Source organism: Pezoporus flaviventris, unplaced genomic scaffold (genome assembly GCF_033815535.1).
Source record: "Pezoporus flaviventris isolate CSIRO_AGI_PZ_B2104156 unplaced genomic scaffold, CSIRO_AGI_Pfla_v1 ptg000002l, whole genome shotgun sequence".
In the NCBI taxonomy this organism is placed as follows: domain Eukaryota; kingdom Metazoa; phylum Chordata; class Aves; order Psittaciformes; family Psittacidae; genus Pezoporus; species Pezoporus flaviventris.
This window is the reverse complement of record NW_026892550.1, coordinates 92,825,603-92,845,863: the sequence shown is the minus strand read 5'-3', so window position 1 is coordinate 92,845,863 and position 20,261 is coordinate 92,825,603. Positions and strand designations below refer to the sequence as shown.

The 20,261-nt window shown below is 50.6% G+C and overlaps 2 protein-coding genes across 2 annotated transcripts; both read left to right on the top strand.

The window, feature by feature from the left end:
* On the top strand, positions 1–9,457 carry RAC2 (Rac family small GTPase 2). The gene is made up of 7 exons (XM_061445164.1): positions 1–182; positions 3,043–3,114; positions 4,696–4,813; positions 6,206–6,268; positions 6,925–7,084; positions 8,308–8,442; positions 9,210–9,457. The coding sequence occupies exons 1-6, from the start codon at positions 148–150 to the stop codon at positions 8,436–8,438; spliced, it is 579 nt and encodes a 192-aa protein (XP_061301148.1). The 5' UTR covers positions 1–147; the 3' UTR covers positions 8,439–8,442; positions 9,210–9,457.
* Positions 9,458–11,744: 2,287 nt separating this feature from the next.
* Positions 11,745–18,852, top strand: SSTR3 (somatostatin receptor 3). Its single transcript, XM_061445162.1, has 2 exons — positions 11,745–12,587; positions 15,476–18,852. The coding sequence occupies exon 2, from the start codon at positions 15,530–15,532 to the stop codon at positions 16,733–16,735; it is 1,206 nt and encodes a 401-aa protein (XP_061301146.1). The 5' UTR covers positions 11,745–12,587; positions 15,476–15,529; the 3' UTR covers positions 16,736–18,852.
* The last annotated feature ends 1,409 nt before the right edge of the window (positions 18,853–20,261 follow it).

Below are 20,261 nucleotides of genomic sequence, written 5' to 3'. Positions count from 1 at the left end.
TCCCTCTTCCACTTCCTCCCTCCCTCCAACCTGCCGCTCACTGCAGCACAAGGGCCGAGACTCGGATCTGCCCATCTCTCCCCGCTGTTTGCCTTGGCCTGACTTCCCTTTGCTCCAGGTGCCAACCTCTGCCACGGGTCCAGAGACATGCAAGCCATCAAGTGTGTGGTGGTGGGAGACGGGTAGGTACCCAAAGGTTTGCTGTGGATGCTGGGAGGGAGAGCAGGCGACAAGGGGCAAGAAATAGAGTGTCTGCTTGATGAAACTTCCCCAGCTTTGCTTCTGACCTCCTGCAGACTGTGTTCTCTCCTTCTCGCTCTTCCCTCCCCAGGGCAAGGGACCTTCCTCTGGGAATGAAGTAGAAGAGGTCATTTTGAAGGGCATCTGCCAAAGGGGCATGGAAAGTGGGTCAGGTCTGTCCCAGCACAGGAGGTGGTAGTGTTGCTGCCAGGTTCAACCTGTACGCAGGAGTCAGATTTAAAACCCGACAAGTGCAAGTGCTCTGCTGCAGGTGAATGGCTCCTTGAAAGCCATCTGCTCACTGGGACCGACTGGGAGAGGGCACGGCACTATGATCCTGAATCTCTGTGTTCAGCACATTGTATTGGAGTGTGTGGGAGAGTGTTTGGCAAGGGGTTCTTGTGCGCCTAAGGGGGACGAGCTCTTTACATTGAGTATATGCCACTTTGGGAGTGAGAGGTAGCACAGCTTTGCCTTTAGAGTGTGATGGTGTCACTGCCCATGTCCCGTGATGCCTAGAAACGGCCTGATCTAAACCATCAGTAAGGGAAGCAGTCAGTACTGCTTGGGGCAGAAGGGACAGGACTTCTTCTTGCCCTGTTGGATAACAGAGGAGGAGAGTCCACGTTGGGCATGGAGTAGGTTAATTCATTTCCCAGCGAGGAGCTGACCAGACTGCTATCTGGGGCAGCTATCAGGTAGCAGATGAAAACACATTTGCAGCAACCCTGCTCCCCACAGTCACTTCCTCCTTCAAAACTCGCCTGGGGAAGAAGACATCTGCAAACATAGCAGTACATGTTAGACATATTCTCAGGGGCTGGAGCAAGGGAATGGGGAGAAGGGACAAGGAAGGAGAGAGCCCCCAGTAAAAACCATTACCTCTAAGAACAGTCCTCTGAAGGCTTCAAGCTAGAGCTGGGTGTTTATCTGTTGCCCTGTTAACCCTGCAGTTTCCCCCTATACATTATACCAACTCTGTAGCCATGCCTCAAAGCAGCATTCCCCTCATATCATGGCTAACCCCACAACTCGTCCTGCTTTCACCTGCTCTGACCCAAACTCCTCTTAAATGTCTACTGTCCCGTCATTTTGCTTCTCTGTGCACTACGCCTCCCCTCTCACCATCTTGCAATGCAGCAGTCCAGTTATCCCCCCACAGCTCTGAGCAATTGGTCCATCACCCTTCACCTCCCTCCCAGCCATATCAGCCTTTCACCCTCCTTTGGCTCAACCTTAGCGACCACAGGACCTTCTGCCATCACTCACCTAAGCCCCTAGATGTTGCCCCATAGCTGTTCTGGCCCTATATCCACTGACCTATTAACACTGAGCTCAGCCCCAGTAACCTCACCTCTTCTCTCAATAGCTTGGTGGTAACCTTCACCTCTTCACTGACCCTTTGTGTTCCTCTCTGTTCAATTGCACTAGTTCAGAACCACCCTCACCCCCCCCCCCCCCCCATGCATGACTGACTCACCCACAGTCCTGTAGATCTCCTGAGCCGTTGCCTGTGGAGCTTCAGGAGTCTCCGTGGCCCTCCCTCAATATCTCTGCAATAAAAGGGAAGTAAAGGAGCTGGGAAAGAGAAGGGACTGGGAGAGGAGGATCTAAGAAAGGGAGGTGGCAGAAGGAAGAAGCAAGTGTAAGAGAACGCTGAAGAGCTTTGTTTCCTCCTCAGCTTCCCCACAGAGCAGTGGCCAAGGCAGAAGCCTTGTGAATAAGGGCAAAGACGCTGTACCTGCCAAAGGCACACAAAAAGGCAGTGCTGCAGCTCTTGCAACAGGGGACTTCGCAGGTACAGCTGACATGGTTGGAGCATCCCCAGCAGCGGGACTCCAGCCTCTCCTCTAGGAAAGACATCTCTTCCCTCCTGTGGCTGTGCTCGCAGGCTGAGCAGGCAGGTTGCTCTCACCACCTCCATTTTACATATGCTGCAACTGAAACCGAGCCAGACTTTTCCAGGCCACCCAGACCTGAGGAGAAGCAGCACAGCAAGAGAAGGGTTCTCCTTCCCACTCCTGTCCTGGGTGCTTTATCTTCCTCAGTTTCTCTGTACCCATTTTCCACACCACAGGCTTCAGCTTGACCACAACACCTTCTTGATAGCCTTACTGCCTCCTTTCCCACCTCCCTCACACCAGCATTCTCACCCAGTCTGGTCCATACTGCTACCCTGGCTCATTGGCTCCCCGCTGCAGCATGGATGTGGGGAGGCTGAGGAGAGAGGAAGCAGAAACACCACCAGCAGCCTCCACCAGCTGCAGGGAGAGGCACCTTAAGGGCTGCTTACAGCTCTCTGCAGCGATGCTGCAGCTCTCTGCAGACAGGCAAGACTGGAACGTGTTGTGGCTAAGTCAAGAGGAGGTGCTGTCAGTCCCTGGCCACAGTGCCTGCAGAAGCAAGCAGGGTGCCTGTGCTCAGAGGCATGTCATGGCACTCCAGCACTGCATCAATACACCTACCCTGGCTGCGAGCGCACTGCAGTGTGCATGCACTGGGAAATGGGCTCTCACCTCCATCTCAGAGTGGATGTGTTTTAGCTGAGTGATCTCTGTACCAAAGTGTACAAACAAGCCTTTGTGCTCAAAGACAACATTTCTGGGTAACATCCTGTCTTTCTGCCTGCTGGTTGTCTAACCTATGGCTGTGTGCTGTCTGGTCCTGTGAATGCATTTCTGCTTCCAGGGGCCTCCTGACAACACTAGCTTAGAAGTGTGAAAGGATTGCCCCATCCCCATCTCACCCTAACAAGTCTTCCTGCACTACACAACTTCTTGCTGGTTTTCCTTTCTCTTTCAGAGCTGTTGGCAAAACCTGTCTCCTCATCAGCTACACCACCAATGCCTTCCCAGGAGAATACATTCCCACTGTGTGAGTAAAGGAATAAACTGGTTCTGGGGTGGATGGGAGGCATGGAAAGCAGGATGCAAAGGGGTATAGAAACCCATTGTTGTTCATCCTGAAGGCAGGGTTACGATGTCCGTGCCAGGAGAGGAAGGGCTGCCGAACTGGCACAGGTGCCCCTACACTTCAGATCTGTCACCTTTTACCAGAAGCAAGTGGACTTATAAGCCCCTAGTATCAATGGGATATTTGGGAGAAATAAACCAACCCAAGGGTCTGTCTGCCCGCTAAGTTCATACATGGTTTACACACAGATGGGGTGCTGCTAGGCAAAACAACCAGGCACAAAATTGGCCTAGACACAGGAGAAGACAGTTGGATAGGTAGAAGTCCCCACTTCCTTCCTTATCATTGTAGCAGGCACTGATAATGCTGATGGTAAGAGTGCAGGATTCAGCTCAGTGCCAGAATAGAAGCACTATGCAATCCAGCAGATGTATGCATGAGGCTGGGACAGACATGCAGACTCTTAGCATAAGAAACAAGCTTAAGGTTGCTTTAGTTTGAGTGGTCAGATGCATTTGTACTTCCAAAGTGCATGGGATTATGTTTGGGGATGCACACCATACATACTCATATCACACCATAGGGTTGTGGAGTATGACTATACACTTCCTTAGGTGGGAAAAGGAGCTAGGCACAGTATGTCAGACTGCCAATTCAGGTTCAGATTCCTTGGGAAGGAAAGATGCAGGAAAACCTTAGTGCCACTATTTTCTCCAGACCAATTTGCAGTGGCATTACAAAACATAGCTGGGGCAGCAAGAACCCTTCTTTTCTCAGAAACTGGTTTGTGGAAGGACACCATCCCTTCAAGCACGTAGCCATGAAGTGGCTATGCATTTTGTGTGTCACACACCATTTCTCCTCCTGTCTGAGGCTTGTGCCTGGAGACACGAAAGGGAGGCCATTCTGGGGTCCTGGACTGCATAGCTTATCTCACAGTGGCGGTGTATGCTGTGAGCACATTCACAAGGTCTTTGTGTTGGAGCAAAAGGGAGGAACATCTCTATTGTTTTAATATACATATTTATTTATTTCTATGAAGTCTTTGCTCCCAAGCATGCAATCCTGATAGCTGTTCTCAAATATTTCACACTGAATTGTCAGAGTAAGGGGACACACCTAGGCATATTGGCCTCAGGTTCAGTAGGGGTGTTGAGGAGTGCAGTGCTCTGATGGAGCTACAGATACATGGATTCTTCTTCTTCACTTTTAAGAAGAAAGAAGGGGTTTGGAGTACAGAAGAAACACAGGGACTTGGTTAGAGCAGAGATAGCTGTGGGAAGGATACGGGAGAAAACTGAAGGTTTTATGGATCTGCATGAAAGATGGTAAAGGCAGAGCTGCAGCTGGGCACCTGCCCAGGACAGATGGGGAAGAAGTTGATGCTGAGGGAGAAGTCCATAAGGTTCATAGCATCACCTAGGTGAGCTGAGAAGAGGAATCACCACCCTTTGCCCCTGGGTACACCTAGCAAATCCTAGCTACATTACTGGAAAAGCTCCCTCTTCTGTTCGAGCTATGGCCTATGTCTCTGAATTCCAGGTTTGATAACTATTCCGCCAACGTGATGGTTGACAGCAAGCCTGTAAATCTGGGGCTATGGGATACTGCTGGACAAGAGGATTATGACAGGCTGAGGCCACTCTCTTACCCGCAGACGGTGCGTCACACTCTATGTCCCTCCTCCCTTGTTCCTCCACCAAATATGCCTTTGGCCCCAATGCAAAAATCAACATTTGCCTTGAAACGGTGACATGACTGTTCCTGTCTCTCTCTGCCCTTTTTTAAGAATGCCTCTGTTGATATACAAGTGCTTTGAAACCCTTAATGTAAAAGGCATCTAAGGGTATTTTGGAGATTTCATCTACTGGTGCAACATAACAAGAAAACCCTTGGGAATAAAAGAGCCAAACTCTCCTTTTGTGAAGTTAAAGTGGCTCAGGGAATTCAGTAACTGAGGCAGGAGCTTCTTTCATTTCTGTGAACCTTACTATTCTGGCTTCTGCCTTTTAAAAGAGATCTGATATGGAGACACATGTGTTTGATCTGCTGATGCCTCAACTAAGCCCAAGCATCTTGCAGAACAAACGGATGCCTCCACAGATACACAGATTCACCAGTTTTTCACCACATTAACAGAGTGATTTTGGGTTTAAAGATCACTTTCCCTGGAGGATGCTGTTCCAAGCAGTCTCTTGGCAAGCTCAGAAAGACGCTGCTGCCTCAGGCGTTGGTCTCAAGGTTGCCATTGCAACCAAAAGGGGTAGGAATTGAAGGCACTATTTGTTGCAGCTAGGTTCAGCCACTTAAGAGCCAGACACCTGGTACAAGCTGTTCGTGTAGGCTCCTTCTATAGTCAGTGCAAGCAGCTGTATTTCTCAATAAAGTGCTTGCATCCACCCTGGGACACATCCCAAAGATAGGTGCAGGAGCTGTTTTCCAAGTGTTTTGCCTCTAATGGTTGTAGAAGTATGGAAACGGATAGGCTGGGCCTGACACCCTTATTTTAGCTTTGTTGGGTGAAATAAATATAACCCACAAGAGCTGGTTTGGTTTGGTTTTTAATGCAAGTCAAAATTCTGCCTTGCCCAGGAGAAGCACTTATGTGGATAACTAAAATTCTACCTCATCGTGTCCTGCATGTGCACTTTTCAGGCTGACCATAGCACTGTCTCAACAGCAGGCAAAATTATTCTGTCTTGAAGGCTTTCTGGTGTTCTGTGAGAAATGAGTAGGACGCTGTCAGGCCATTTCCCATGAGGATGAGTGTGCCTACCACAAAAACCCCATCCTCATAGTTAAACATTTGGCTCTTCTGATAATGGTGGCTATGGTTATCATGAGTCAGGGGAGCAAACGTCCTTCTCCCCTCTAGAGGCAATTAGCAGCAGTCAGGACTGTCTTACACTGAGAGACCGCTTTCCCTAGCATGACTCTTTGCTGCAGAGGGAACATGCTGCCCACCCAGCTCTTCTCTCCCCTCTTTGACCCCTTGTCATGCAATAATCCCATGCTCTCAACCTAACTCTGTGCCATGATTGTATACTTACAGGATGTCTTCCTGATCTGCTTCTCTCTTGTCAGCCCAGCATCTTATGAAAACGTTCGTGCTAAGGTGAGGTGGAGTATTGTGGTCCATCACGGGCTGAGGAGGGTGCGATTGGTGGTGCTCTGTGGGTGACGACTGACAATGGGAGGTCTAGATTCAGAGAGGTACTATCATTTTTACATCAGTCAGAAGGAGCTAAAACATCAACCTTCTTCAACATGTCTTCTCTGAACCATCTCAAAGAAGGTGGAAAACCCTATTAACAGGCTAGTATTCATCTTTCTCAGCTATTGAGCTGTGTGTGAGACCACTAGCTTATATTCCAATGGCATCTTTCAGCCAGGACCAGCACAAACATGCAGGACTAGTCCATAGGGCGTGAGAAGGAGGTACCCACAGCCTTTGGATGGGAAGTGATGGAAGACTGAGGAGACTGAAGGATAGAACAACATAGTATTTCTTTCCTATCACTTTCAGGTTCCTCCCTGGGTTTCAGGAAGCCATGAAATGCTGAGAGCAGCTTGTGCTTTTGCTCAACAGAATTTGAGAGAGAAGGCCCAGCAACAAGGGCTGGCCTGGTCTAGGCTATAGTGCCCACCACTGGATGGAAGTGCTGTGAGGAAGGACAGGGCATAAGCTATGTTGCTGCCTCTCTGTTTCCTTTGTGCATGCCCATATTGTTGACTTCTTCTCACATCTTTGCCCTTTTGCTCCCATGGTAGTGGTTCCCAGAAGTACGGCATCACTGCCCTAACACTCCCATAATCCTTGTGGGCACAAAGCTGGATCTTCGTGATGATAAGGACACCATTGAGAAGCTGAAGGAGAAGAAGCTATCTCCAATTACATATCCTCAAGGCCTTGCTCTGGCCAAGGAGATCGGTATGTACTTAGGGCATAATTTGACCTTGAGGAAGAGCAGGAGGGCTTCCCCTCAACTCAGTAATACTTTTGTAGAGGTATCTCCCAGTTGTATCTCTGAGACACAAAGGGAGACACATCAAGGATCGTGGAACAAAATGCATGTCAGGAGATTCAGGAAGGAGATCTGCTTCTTGAGAAAGCCTCAACCCCTCAACCCTCTGTTTTCTGCCTCTCTCCTGCCACTATCGTAAACACACACACACACACAAATATATGCTTGCACATTCCCCTCCCCTTTTACTCTGCTATTTCTACCTCAGCCAATGTTTTTATGTGAAAGCCGCAGCTGCTGTGTGGGCAGAGGCCTCTCCTCCACATCCGGAAAGATGTGGAAGAGTGAGTTTTCTAACATCTCTCAGGAAGAGCTGCAACTGCAGCTTCCTGTCCCTGAATGACTACCAGGGCACATACATGCAGCCCCTGGTACGAGTGTCTTACCCCACTGCTCATCTCAGGGGCATCAGCTCCCACTTGTATTTGGGGCCATGCACAAATGTTTGTTACAAGTAACCTCTCTTCTCAAATACAGCACACAGAGGTAGGAGAGAGGGTGGGAAACAGCTTGAGGGGGGAGTTTTCAACTGAGGTATGCATGTTCGACCATGATAGCACAGCCAGCCTCACACGATGGCTCTGCTCTGGCTATGAGGGTAGACAACAGACAACCCCTAGTCTTGTATGGCTGGCTAGCTTTGCCCTGAAGTGAACTGTCTGAGTGAGAGAAGTGTGTCCTGACAATGCTGAACGGCTTTGATCGCCTGAGCTGTGTTTATTCAATTTGCTTTGCTTTCCAGGGTGAGGTGTTGGAGATTTTGAAGGTACAGGGTCCCAAAAAGGGAAGTACCGTGTGATCTGAGATGCCACAAGAGGTGCTTGAGGCCAGGCAGTCTGAATTACACTTGAAGCCTGAGGAGACTTGAGACCTTCTCTTGAGATGAGACTCTGTGGTGTTCAGGTGGCATGTGCCTGAGGACGCAGTGCAACGGGCACTGCAAGGAGGAGGGTGTTGTGGCTGTGAACTGATGTGAGCCAGAAGCGTGTTGGTGATGCACCTCTGTCTGCTCGGTGTGATCTGTGGCATTCCTCCTGCATGTTTCTCTTGGCAGCAGACCCATGGGTACCCCCACTGCCTATGCCAGTTTCCTTCCTCCCTATTACAGCACTTGCTTTCCTTCCAACAGACTCTGTGAAGTACCTTGAATGCTCAGCTTTGACACAGCGCGGCCTCAAGACAGTGTTTGATGAGGCCATCCGAGCAGTCCTCTGCCCACAGCCCACCCGGACAAAGAAACATGCATGCAGCCTCCTCTGAGAGAGTAAGTCTGGAAGGGATCCCTTGGAATGACACTAGTGGCACTTTCCTGCTCCCAAACCTGGGTGGTCAGGGCCACTGGGTTCCTATGACCTGCTGTGCCTGGTGGGATGGGCCATCCTTACAGAGGGAGAGGGAGACAGAAGTCCTGCTTGGGGAAAGGACAGGACATGGCATGACAGAGCCACATCCCTAAACCACTTCCCCCTCCTTCCTGCTTGCCCATGGGCATCTTTTCCCCCATCTCCTGGTGCAGGGTGGCCCAGGATTTTCTACCTCTGCCCTCACAGGGAAGAACTGCCTGTCATCCTCTGCCACAAAGGGAACTATATCCAGGGTGCCCCGGGGATGACCTGCTGTGAGAGGTGTGAAGCTGCAGGGTTTGCCTATAGGGAAAACAAAACAAAACAAAAACCTCTGCTGTTTCTCATTCATGGCAGTTACCCAATGGCCCTTCCTCTTACCAGGCCCTGCTCACCTCAAGGGATTTTTCGTGTTGCTGTTCATCATCAGGCAGCAGCTTTTCCCCCAGGATTCCTATACACTTCATATTGTGCCCACCTGCCCTTTCCCTTCAACTCAAGGCAGCAGAGAGAGGACAGAAGCTTCAGGACAAGAGGCAAAGCTGGCCAAAGCCTGAAGGAAGAGAAGAGTGAGAGCTTTCTAGTTGGGACCTTGCCTTACATTCTCTTACCACCACTGTGGCAGAAGGAGAGAGAGCAGGAAATAGACAAGCTGATGTTGCAAGGTCTGTCGTGTTTTTGGCTACAGATCCCATCCCCATCTTGATCCCAGGCTCTGCCCAGCACACAGCAAAGCAATGGTTCCAGCATCCCAGTACCATCAGTACCTTGTGGCGGTCACTGCGCTTTTTACTTCTGCTGGCTTGAAAGACTTTTGTGGGTCTGGCAGCACTGATCTGCCCATTTGCACAACTTCCCCACACTCAGCCCTTCCTCACCAGCCCCTTGAGCTTACAACATAGTGAGTAAGTCCCAATAAACAGACTGTACATTCTTGCTATGTCCGTGATGTGTTGTGCCTCAGGGGGATAACGGCCCTGATGCAGCGAGCAATGGGATGGCTCGGGTGGAGGTACCTGCTCTCTGTGACAACCCAGGCAGCACCAAGCTGAGCTTGGTACTGAGGAGCCCCAGCTACTATAGGATGAAGAGAGGAGGCCTGACTCATGCACCAAGTTGCTAAGTTCTCAGCTCAGCCCCCTGCACTCCTCAGTAAAGTGCAGATGTCACGTGCCAGCCAAAGGTGGTTACACCTTTGTAATCACCTGTAATCAGGCAGCAAGGTGATTGCACCTCGGCTTTTGCCCTTCCCCTTCTCATCCTCCATGTGTTCGAGAGAAAAGTTGTCTCCCCTCCGAGACACACAGAGGATGAGATGCAGGCATTGGGATAGGACACATCTGGTCGTAGACTCCTCTCTGTGGGGACTGCGGCTGTGGGTTACTGGGGACACCCCTTCACCAAAACATTTCTGCATTAATGCTCCTAAGCTCACGTCACAGACAGTCATACCAGTACCGGCGCTCACTCCCGCTGCCAGGCTCAGGCAGAGCGAGAACAGAAAGGGGGAGGGCAGGGGGGAAATAAAAAGAGCCAGGAATGAGTCACCAGTCCAGACAAATTGCCTCCAAGTCACTAAAATGAAGCTGAAGAGAGTAGTCCCAGCGGTACCATGGATCTGGCAACTATGAGCACCTGCCTTCCTGATGCATTGCAGGGACTTGAGAGTAAGTGGTGTTACACAGGGTGGCTGCTACTGCCACTGCTTGCCAGAGGGAGGAGGGCTCAGGGTGCAGTGATTGGCACTGCAAAATCCTGCAGTCCTAGGAGGGCACAGAGAAGCTGTGGATCCAGCTCACCACTCCCCGGTGCAGCACCAATTCTGGGTTTCAAAACCTGCTCTCTGCACTGAGGAGCTGCATGAGTAGTGCCAGCAACAGCCCCCCACTGCGAACCCCTGAGGTACCCTGCTGTCAAGAAGATTCCTGTACATTAGATTCCTGGGCAGATCGAAGGCAGTCAATTCAGTGATGAGGCACATTATTCACTGGTAATGTCCAGAGCAACCCGGGAGAGCATACTGTGGCAGCGAGTTCCACAAATGTCTGCATTGCACATGGACTGCAGGATGAATTGCCCGAGCCTCATCCAAAGGTAATGTAAATTGTGACAACGTAAGGCCAGAAGGGCAGAAATAAAGTTTCCTGTGTGGGCATACACCTGTGGAAGAGCAAGGGACACAAAGCCCTTGAGACTGGGATCCATCCTCCCTTAAACTTCCTAAACATTACTCAAACCAATGCATTCATAGTGGGCTATCACTTCCTCTCCAGTTTTCAAGCCTTGGCTTTTGCCTTCTCAGTCTGTCCTGTGTCATGTACAGCAATGCAGAGAGGAGAGGCTCACCATCTGCATGAAACAACATTCATGTATCTGCCCACCAGTGCTGGTGCACAGGCTGAGCTCTCCTTCCAACACAATTCAAGCAGTTTGCACAACTCTGTTAGAGCTGAGGCCGAGAATAGAGCTGGAGACCTGGAAGTTGTGATTCTGTGACTCCGCTTGTGCTAACAAGTCCTGCAACTTGTAGCTGGCCTGAGAAGAGCTCTGCTGTTGCACAGCTCTATTTCTTCCAAGATACGAGCTCAGCGGCTCCCTACATGGTGCTGCAGATACCTGCCCTGTCATGACAGAGATAACCACTGGGTGCTACCTGTGCCATTCTGTATGCATCCAGACAGCATTGTGGCCAAGATCTAGGCTAAGGCATCCTGACAGCTTTCAAGCCCTGCACCTCCTTCAGCTGGTCACCTGCCAGTGGCACTGGCTGGACATAAAATTGCACAGACCCTGGATATATTCCTCTCTCAGAGATACTTCCTGCTTCTTGTAATGCTGGAATTGGCCTTAGGAGCTCAAATGCTCATAACAGCAGTGCCAAATGTCAAAAGCTGTGTGCCTGCACAGTACAAAGAGTCACTGATCCTGGCTGCAGGGCAGGGAATGGTGTGAACACTACAGAGAAGCACTTTGTGCAGGGAATGGGATGGGAAGATCCTTAATTACCTTCCTGGCAGAACTGCTCACACAAATGAGCTTATTTTTTTGCCCTGCCCCGTTTCTTCTGGGTGCCCTCATATGAAACCTGGCAGGAGAGTCCGGGGATGTGGAACTGGAGCTTTTTTCCAAAGAAGGTACAAAAGATATGAGATTGTGCATAGAGCCAGAGGAGGCGGGGCTGGGGGGGAGTTGAGACAGTCATCCCCTGTTTGCCCATCTGCCCTCCACTCCATCCACCTGGAGGTGCTCGTAGGGCAGAACAGGAGGGAGAAGGGTTTGTGTGCTCATCATCCACGCTGGGTTCTGAGCATGTTCCCAGCCAGAAGGCTTTGCCGTGTTCCTGCGGCTTTGAGCAGCACCGGTCTTGCCTTCAAGATCCCCGGAAAAGGGAACCCCTCTCCCTCGGCATTCACGGGATTCATAAGGCGCTTTGCACTGCCAGGGGAGCCGAGCTGAGCTCCCCACAGACACACTACTCTCCCACCACACAACTGCTGTCTGCATCCCTCTCTGCACTATCCCCATCTTCTTTCACCGCACTCTTCATCCTTGCGCTCCCGCCCTCCCCTTGCCCCTCTCCTGCATCTCCTTCTCTCCCTTTTATTCCCCACCTCGCTCTCTCCCCCCGCATCCCCTCCTTCCCTTTCTCTCCCGGTGTTCCCGTGCGTGGCGCCCATTGGCTGCCACCGGCCGACCCCCCCGGCAGCCGCCGCTCTGCTCCTCTCTGTCTCGCCCGGCGGACGAGCCCCGTCTCCCGCGGATGGCGGCGGGAGCGGCGGGCAGAGCCCCGCCGCCTTGAGGCTGAGGGCCCGCGCACCCCCGGCCGGAGGGCAGCACGGCCGGCTGGACACCAGCGGGCATGGGAGCTGGTCCCGGCCCAACACCGGCCACGGAGGGGGAGATGGGCAGGTCCGGGAGGCAGGACTTGAGCCTCCGGTAGCGCACGGTGGGACCCTCTTCGTTCCTCGGACCGCTTTTCTCAGTTGCCTTTAAGAAAAGGGAAGGGGAAAAAACATGACACGGATTCTGTCGGGGAAGCAGAGGAAAATGTGCATCCCAGCGACACGTAAGTACCAGGCGGCTCTTTCCAATGTCTCCCGCGGGTGTGAGTCCATGCAGAAGTTAACTCTGCAGTCCCAGAGGAGGAAACATGCCCATCCAGCCCCTCCGACCCCCCCAGCCCCGCCTGGTCCCCAACAGAGAACTCAGCCCCGAGGTGAGGCAGGGGAAGTTCTGAGCTGCAGCAGGGCAGTGGGAAACAAGGGGGACAGTCAGGGATGGGGGCAAGAGGGACTGGAGGCTGTTGGCCTCTGCGGTCCCTCCCAGATCCTGTTGCTGTTTTGTAACCAGGTCCAGGCTCAGCTTTTAGCATCCACCTCCTCCTCACTTCCAGTGCAGACATTTATTAATTTTTTTTTTTCCTACAGAAAGTGGTGGCACTGATTTGCATCTCTGCCTTCCTCTCTGCCTTCCTCCTGCTCTGCAGATGTATGCACCAGCTATATTCTGGCAGCACGTGTTAGGGGATCCCAAGTCACTTGCAACAGGTACTTTCCACTTGAGGGACAGCCCCAGGAAGATGCCAATACACTACCAGTCAGCCTGAGGGCAAGGTTCCTCATCAATGCCTACCTATGTGGGTGTTGCCAAAGCAGTCAGTAGAGTGGATCCAACCCAGATGAGGCACTGGTGTCCAACAGGACATCAAACTAGCCAGAATGGGTGTGTAATACAGCATCTGAGTTGGTAGATGGTACTTGCCGAAGTCAGAATGGCACAGGCAGACCACGCTTGCTTAAAGTTTCACCACTGCCGCTGTCTGAGCAGGAGAACAAGTTTCTAGTAAATCAGTGCTTTGTGTTGCATGCCTTAGCATTTCTAACAGGGCTTTTGAGCCCTGAAGTTCCAAACTCAAGCTTTACTGGGTTGCTAAACCCCAGCCTGAACAACCAGCTTTGAGGTCTGGACCCCAGGCACTTCCCCGTATGCTCTTCAGCCCCAGCATGAGTGTCCCCATCTGTATTTGATATTTGTAGGGCTCTGTCTCCAAATGCTTTTTTATTTTTAAGTTCTTCTGCATTCTGGAGGAACATCCAAAGGGATTCCTAACTTGGTCCTCAACTTCTAGAGAACATACCATTCTGGTCTCTGCCACCCTTTGCAGGGTTCTTTGTCTCCAGAAAAGCCTCTGCCTCCTGTTTCCTCCAACAAGGGATTTGCATCACTATAACAGCACTAAAAAAAACAAACAAACAAAAAAAAAATCAGAAGAAAGATCCTTGAGCTTAGAAATAGTTTCAAATCCCTTTGCCCATTTGTTGCAGTCACTCATGACATGTTGTACTGCAGGACCCCAAGAGATGGGCTTCTATCAAGGTAGTGTGTCACAGCCCAAGGCACCTGCAAATGAAGAAAGTCTAAACAATTCCAGTTCTTTAAAGCTCATTTAAGTATAACAGGGAACATTTATGCCGTAGCCTGTAGAGCATATAGCCTTAAGACATATTTGCCCAACTGTGGCTTTAAGGGCCTATCAGAGGATGTTCTTTCAACATAAGATCTGATACACCTGTGGAGTCTGTTGGGTTTACCTATCTGATATCCATCTGAAGTTCAGGTCTCCCCTAAGGTATACAGAAGTTGGAAGGACACTTACAAAAACAAATGAAACCTGTAGTATTAGGACATTTGTGAAGAAAGATATGGTGGTACAGAAAATCCTATCTGGGGGAAAAGTCTCTGGAGTGTTTCTGGCCTCCTGAAAGTAGTTAATATTGGGAGTCCTTTGAGATTTCCGTTTTTCATTTACATAACAGAGGAGCTTCAGAGCCCTTTTTGTTGGGATGGGTAAAGGTGAGCTTCAGGGTCCCTGTTCTCTTCCACCAAGTCATCCTCTCTTCCAAGGAGCTAATTCATCAAGAAGATGATGCATAAGGTTTCCCAGGGTGTCTCTGGCCTGGAGTATTTGCTGGGCTCTCTATCTCACAAATCTGGAACCTTGACAAAAGGCATGTTCTTCCCTTATCTGTCACATCTCTGCCTGCAGCTTCTCACCCAGTGTCAGCAGAGAGCTGGTGGTGAATGGAGAGCTTGTTTGTTCAAGGCTCTCCCCGAGTGAGCTGAGTGCTGTTTCCATGCCAAACCCTGATGTGACAGGCAGTTGCGCACCTCAGGTTAGGAAGGCTGGGATACTGCTTTGGTGTTGCAAACAGCTGGGGCAGGCAAAGCCTCTTCCATTAGCAGTGTGTTACAGGGTGAAAGAAAACAAGAGAGAAAGAGACAAGAGAAATCTGGCGTGATCCTTCTTGGTGTACCCCACATAATCCAGCTCTTCCTTTACTCCTAAACTGGTTTAACAGAAACCAGCAAGCCTTCAGCTCAGGTGCTGAACTCAGCCTCTTGTCTTGGACTGAGAGTAGAGATGCTTTCGTTTCTGCTGGTGGGACTAACAACCCCATGATAACCTGGCCAGTCCAAAAAGAGCTGCAGCAAGCAGGAGAGTACTCAGTGAATGAGTGAACCAGAGCTGGAATTGCACTTTGTCACTGGATGCTCTTCCCTTGTTTTTTCCTAAGGCACCTGCCACTCATAAACAAGAGTCAGGTCACTGGTGACCCAGTATTCAAGCCATTAGCAAGAAGAGAAATTTCCCTGTCCCTAGACTAGCATGTGGCTCTTTTCCCAGAGGAATTTTCCCTAGGGGAGAGGATCCATTGACCTACATTGAGCCATGTTCCTGTTTGTCACTCCATGCCCACTCCTGTGTCTCCCAGGATTAGATGGGGTTGATAACTGTTCTACATCTTGCAGTTCCCAGCATCCACAGACTCACCTCAACTTCCCATGCCTATCCACACCTACACTCGGTTAATGTGGTGTTTTTATCTGTGCTTTATCCGTTCAGCTGTCATGTCCCCACTATCAATGGCTTTTTTATCCTCCTTTCACTTCCAGATTGGTAACTGATCCTGCAAGGACACTGCCCTGCGCCTGTTCCCTGCTTCTGCTATGGACACTTCTGCTTTCAGCCTCCCCACGCCAGTGGTGTCCGAGGAGGGGAATGCCTCTGGCAGCTGGGCAGGCTTCACCACCCCCAACAGCTCCACCATCACCAGCCCTGGTGTAATTTTCAGTGGTGTCCTCATCCCCGTGGTCTACCTCATTGTCTGTGTGGTGGGGCTGGTTGGGAATTCTCTGGTCATTTACGTGGTCCTGCGGCACTCTGTGAGCGAGTCGGTGACCAATGTCTATATCTTGAACCTGGCCCTAGCTGATGAGCTCTTCATGCTGGGTCTGCCCTTCCTTGCTGCACAAAATGCCCTGTCCTACTGGCCATTTGGGTCTTTCATGTGCCGCCTGGTGATGGCTGTGGATGCCATCAACCAGTTCACCAGCATCTTCTGCCTGACGGTGATGAGTGTCGATCGCTACCTGGCCGTGGTCCACCCAGGGAAGTCCTCCAAATGGAGAACAGCACGGGTGGCCAAGGCTGTGAGTGCAACTGTGTGGGTCCTGTCTTCTGTAGTGGTGCTGCCCGTGGTCGTCTTCTCAGACGTTCCTTTAGGGATGAACACTTGTCACATCCAGTGGCCAGAGCCTGCTTCGGTATGGAGAGCTGGCTTCATCGTCTACACTGCCACACTGGGCTTCTTCGGGCCACTGCTGGTGATTTGTCTCTGCTATCTTCTTATCGTAGTGAAGGTTCGTTCATCGGGCAGGCGGGTGAGAGCTCTGTCCTCCAAGCACAAGCTTTCAGAGCGCAGAGTGACCCGCATGGTGGTGGCTGTTGTGGCTGTCTTCATCCTTTGTTGGCTCCCCTTCTATGTCCTCAACATAATCAATGTTGTCTGCCCACTGCCAGAGGAGCCATCCCTCTTTGGTGTCTACTTCCTCGTGGTGGTGCTGCCGTATGCCAACAGCTGTGCCAATCCTATCATCTATGGCTTCCTCTCCTACCGCTTCAAGCAGGGCTTCCGGAGGGCCATCTTCCGGCCATCCCGCCGTGTCCAGAGCCAGGAGGTGCCAGAGTGCCCCCCCGAGAAGACTGACGATGAAGGGGAAGAGGGCGAGATCAGCAAGATCACGCAGAATGGTAATGACAGGCAGGAGCAACCTCTAAGCAGTGGGGAAGGAGAAAGCAACCAGCAAAAACCACTCCCCGAGGAGCCTGGGGGATGCGAAAAGAGCAACAAGTTGCATGTCAGTTATTTATGATGAAAGGGATGGTGCGGGGGAAAGGGACACTGGGACATGGGATCCCCTTCACCCTCTGTGCTTTTCGACCTCAAAGGCAATGGAAGACATTCATACAAAGGAATATTAAAGTCCAGGACTCTGTTTAAAGATGAAGAAGGCTCCATGAACTTCTGGAAAAAACAAGGCATTACTCTTGGCTTTGGAAGAGACAACTGAGGTTTTTGTGGTACCAGGTAAAGGAAGGACTGAATCCAGGGAGAGGTGAAGAGGTGATGGGCACTCACAGTATGGAGAAAGCAAGGTCAGCCCTAAATTGCATGATCCATCCTTAGATGACCCACTGGTGAAGGGCATCAGCTGCCATTTGATTCTGGCACCTCAAGGAAGTCCTCAAATGGCATATAGAATGAATAGGCATCCCAGGACCTTGATTATCTTCCTTATAAACATGAGAAGCAGTTTACCCTAAAAGAAAAACAGGGAGGAAAAATGTCTGCAGCAAAGACATATCAGCCAGTTGCACGTATGGCTGACCCCTTTTTAGCTCTCCAGTAAGTCTTGGGGACAACATTCCTCCTACCCATGCTGGTTGTGGCTGGAGACCACTCAAAGCTTCTTCTTCCTTTCCAGGGCTCTCATGGACTCTGGGCAGGCTGGTGAGACTTACCTGAGAGAGCAGATGGGACACTTCTTTCCAGCACCTTGCATTCTTCAGTGCTTTCCTGGTGCCTATGCACCCTGGTGGAAGGTATAACAAGAGTAGAAGACAACGAAGCATGGGCTGGAGGCAGGGTTTCCTACAAGCTGAAATGTCCTTTCCCTTTGTCTCTCCCTAAGCCTTATTGTAAATAAACAAAAAGCCTTTGGACTTCAAAGGCCAACTGGGCAGAACTAACCTGTGTGTTTAGGGGAGTGGAGTGCTATAGATACGGCTTTGGCTTTCCTAGCAATACGCAATGTCTTTGAGATGAGTTGATCTCTGTATGGAGTAATGTTTGGCTGGTACAGGAGATCAAGGCATGTATCAGTACAGGATGGGGCAGGGAGCAGAGGGAGGTTGGGGAATCTTCGCTGTGTGAGAGCTATGGTTGCAGGAGTCTGGGCAATACTAGGAATGGATTCGTCTTTGGGAAAAAGTAGAGTGGCTAAGAATGAATAAGAAACTATGTGTCTGCATGTGTACAAAGGTATGTGTATGCAGAAGTATGTATGCATTGCATGAGCATTGGAATGGCTGAAGAGGATTGTAGATCAAGGAGTCAGGGATAGTGGAAGGTATGAATGGGTTGGGCACTGACGCTAATCAGTGTATGGCTGTGGGGTGTGTATAAGTGTACAAAACTGCACAAGGTGGTGTGCATGTGTATAAGTGTATACAAACATGGATGTGGAAGCGTGTGTATGTCATTATGGGATGTTTAAAGGGTAGATAGTGATGTGTAGGCATGCAAGCATATGTGGAAATGTGCACATGTGAATGCTTGGGTAAGACTGTGAGAGTATGTGTGTTGCGTTGGATGAGTTGTTGCTTCTGTGCATCAGTTGTTGGTGGGAGGTTGTGGGTGGGCCTGTCTGAGTGTGCAGGCTAGAGGAGCAGTGATGTACAAGGGTGGGTGGGATGAAGGTCTCTCTCTCCACTTCGGCTTCATTCCTGCAGGCTCTGCTAAATGTCTGTCCCCACACCTTGAACTTCCCCATGAGTGTTGTTGCTAAGCTACAGCCACCAAGAAGGCTCTCATATCAGAAGAGCCTTTCATTATATCTGGGCACTTTTCTCCACAAATAATTGGAGAAATGGGAAGCAGGGACCCACCAGGAGGAGAAAAGCTTTCTTGAGGTCAGGAGAAGCTGAAGAAGGCAGTCAGTGGAGGGCCAGTGACAAGAGCTGGCTGATGGAAAGATGTCTCACAGGTGACTTGAGAGAAGTCATGAGATGTGAAGGGATGGCTCATGTCAGGTGTGCTGGGACGGAAGATAAAAGCATTGGACTGGGAAGCAGAGCAAGCTGCAGCAGCTGAGGACGTTAGGAACAGAACCACTTTATGAAGAAGCAAAAGACAAGGTCACCCAAAGGTGATGTGTGAAGTGGAGGCCTGGAAGGCATCGGGGGAATTGCAGTGCAGAGCACCTGAGTTCGGAAAGGACCATGACAGGGTATCAGGTGATGAGACATGTCCTAGCCAAGCCAAAGAGCAGAGGAAGGATGGAAAGGGGCTCCAAACATGACCAAGAAAAGACAGTCAGCCATGCTTTCAGCCACACTTTCAGACACTGGTACAACCATCACCTCCTTGACAGAGAAGGATTGTCCCTGTGAGTCCTCCGTCCTGAGATGTGAGTGCCAAGCTGTCCATACCTGTAGGCTCAGCCTCAGGACCTGACCTACCAGTGATCCCACACGTCTATGCCTTAGCTCATCTTACTAAGTACCCCTGAGAATGGACAGTCAGACACACCAGAGGGCAGGCTCAACTCGTGGGGAAAAGAAAGTGCTTGGTTCTCAGTTTCTATCCCCTGCTACTTCTTCACATCTCCTCCTCCTTCAATCCATGCATCAGCTGCCCACACTGTGGGCCCCAGTGAGAAAAGCAGCCAAACTATTCATGGGTGAGGGATACACAGTCTGTTGGACTAAAAAAGCCTCTTCTTTTTGGGGAGCTCCCATAGCATCCACTGGAGGAATCACAACAAATCCTAGTGGAATGAACTGCCAAAGAAAGATCCTGCCTATATATGGGGTAACAAATAGTAGGAAGATAAAAAGGACTAGCTATCAAGGGGTTGGACAGACAGACAGCACAGCACTTTAAGTAGAGGGCTGTGCTGCTCCTCTTGCAGTGAGGAGCAGGGCAAAGTGAATACTGGGCACCATTGGCACAGCCATCAGTGTAGGACAGAGGAGAAATGGTAGTAGCTGGGAAGCATGTAGCACTGTTGGTGGTTGGTGACCAAGCACTGAAAAAGGCGTGTGACAGTGAATGAAGACCTTGCAGGAGGCACCTCAGATGGGTGGGGGGCACATATAGGAAGGGTTTCCTTCTCCACCAAGGGGCTGCCCATCTGCCATTGGGGGGGGGGGGGGGGGGGAGTTGCCACCATGCTTAACAGAGCTGCTCTCCTTCACCACTGAATTGAGCTGAGACTTCACTTCGCACGCCTTTGCAGCTCCATCTGCTGCAAGTCACCACTCAAGAAACTCCACCGACTGGTTGGCTTCTTAAAATACCTACATCTCTGAAGAGCCCAAGCATGGGGATGTCAGCACCAAACTGGTGTGCCAAGGAGACATCATTGTGATACATGGAGTCTGAGCCCACTAGCAAGGCAGCTCTGCAGGGGAGCCTGCTGAGGAAAACCAGTTGTATCCCAGGGAGACCTGCAAAAATAAGGGGTATTTAGTTTAAACAGGAGTTTAAAAGGAGAGGGTCACAAGCATCGTATTTTTCTGTCTTGTGTTTCCTCCTCCTCCCTATGCTGCATCTTATTTTTCAGTGACAAATCGGGAGAAAAAAATAAAAAGGAGATGAACCAAGAATAAGACTGG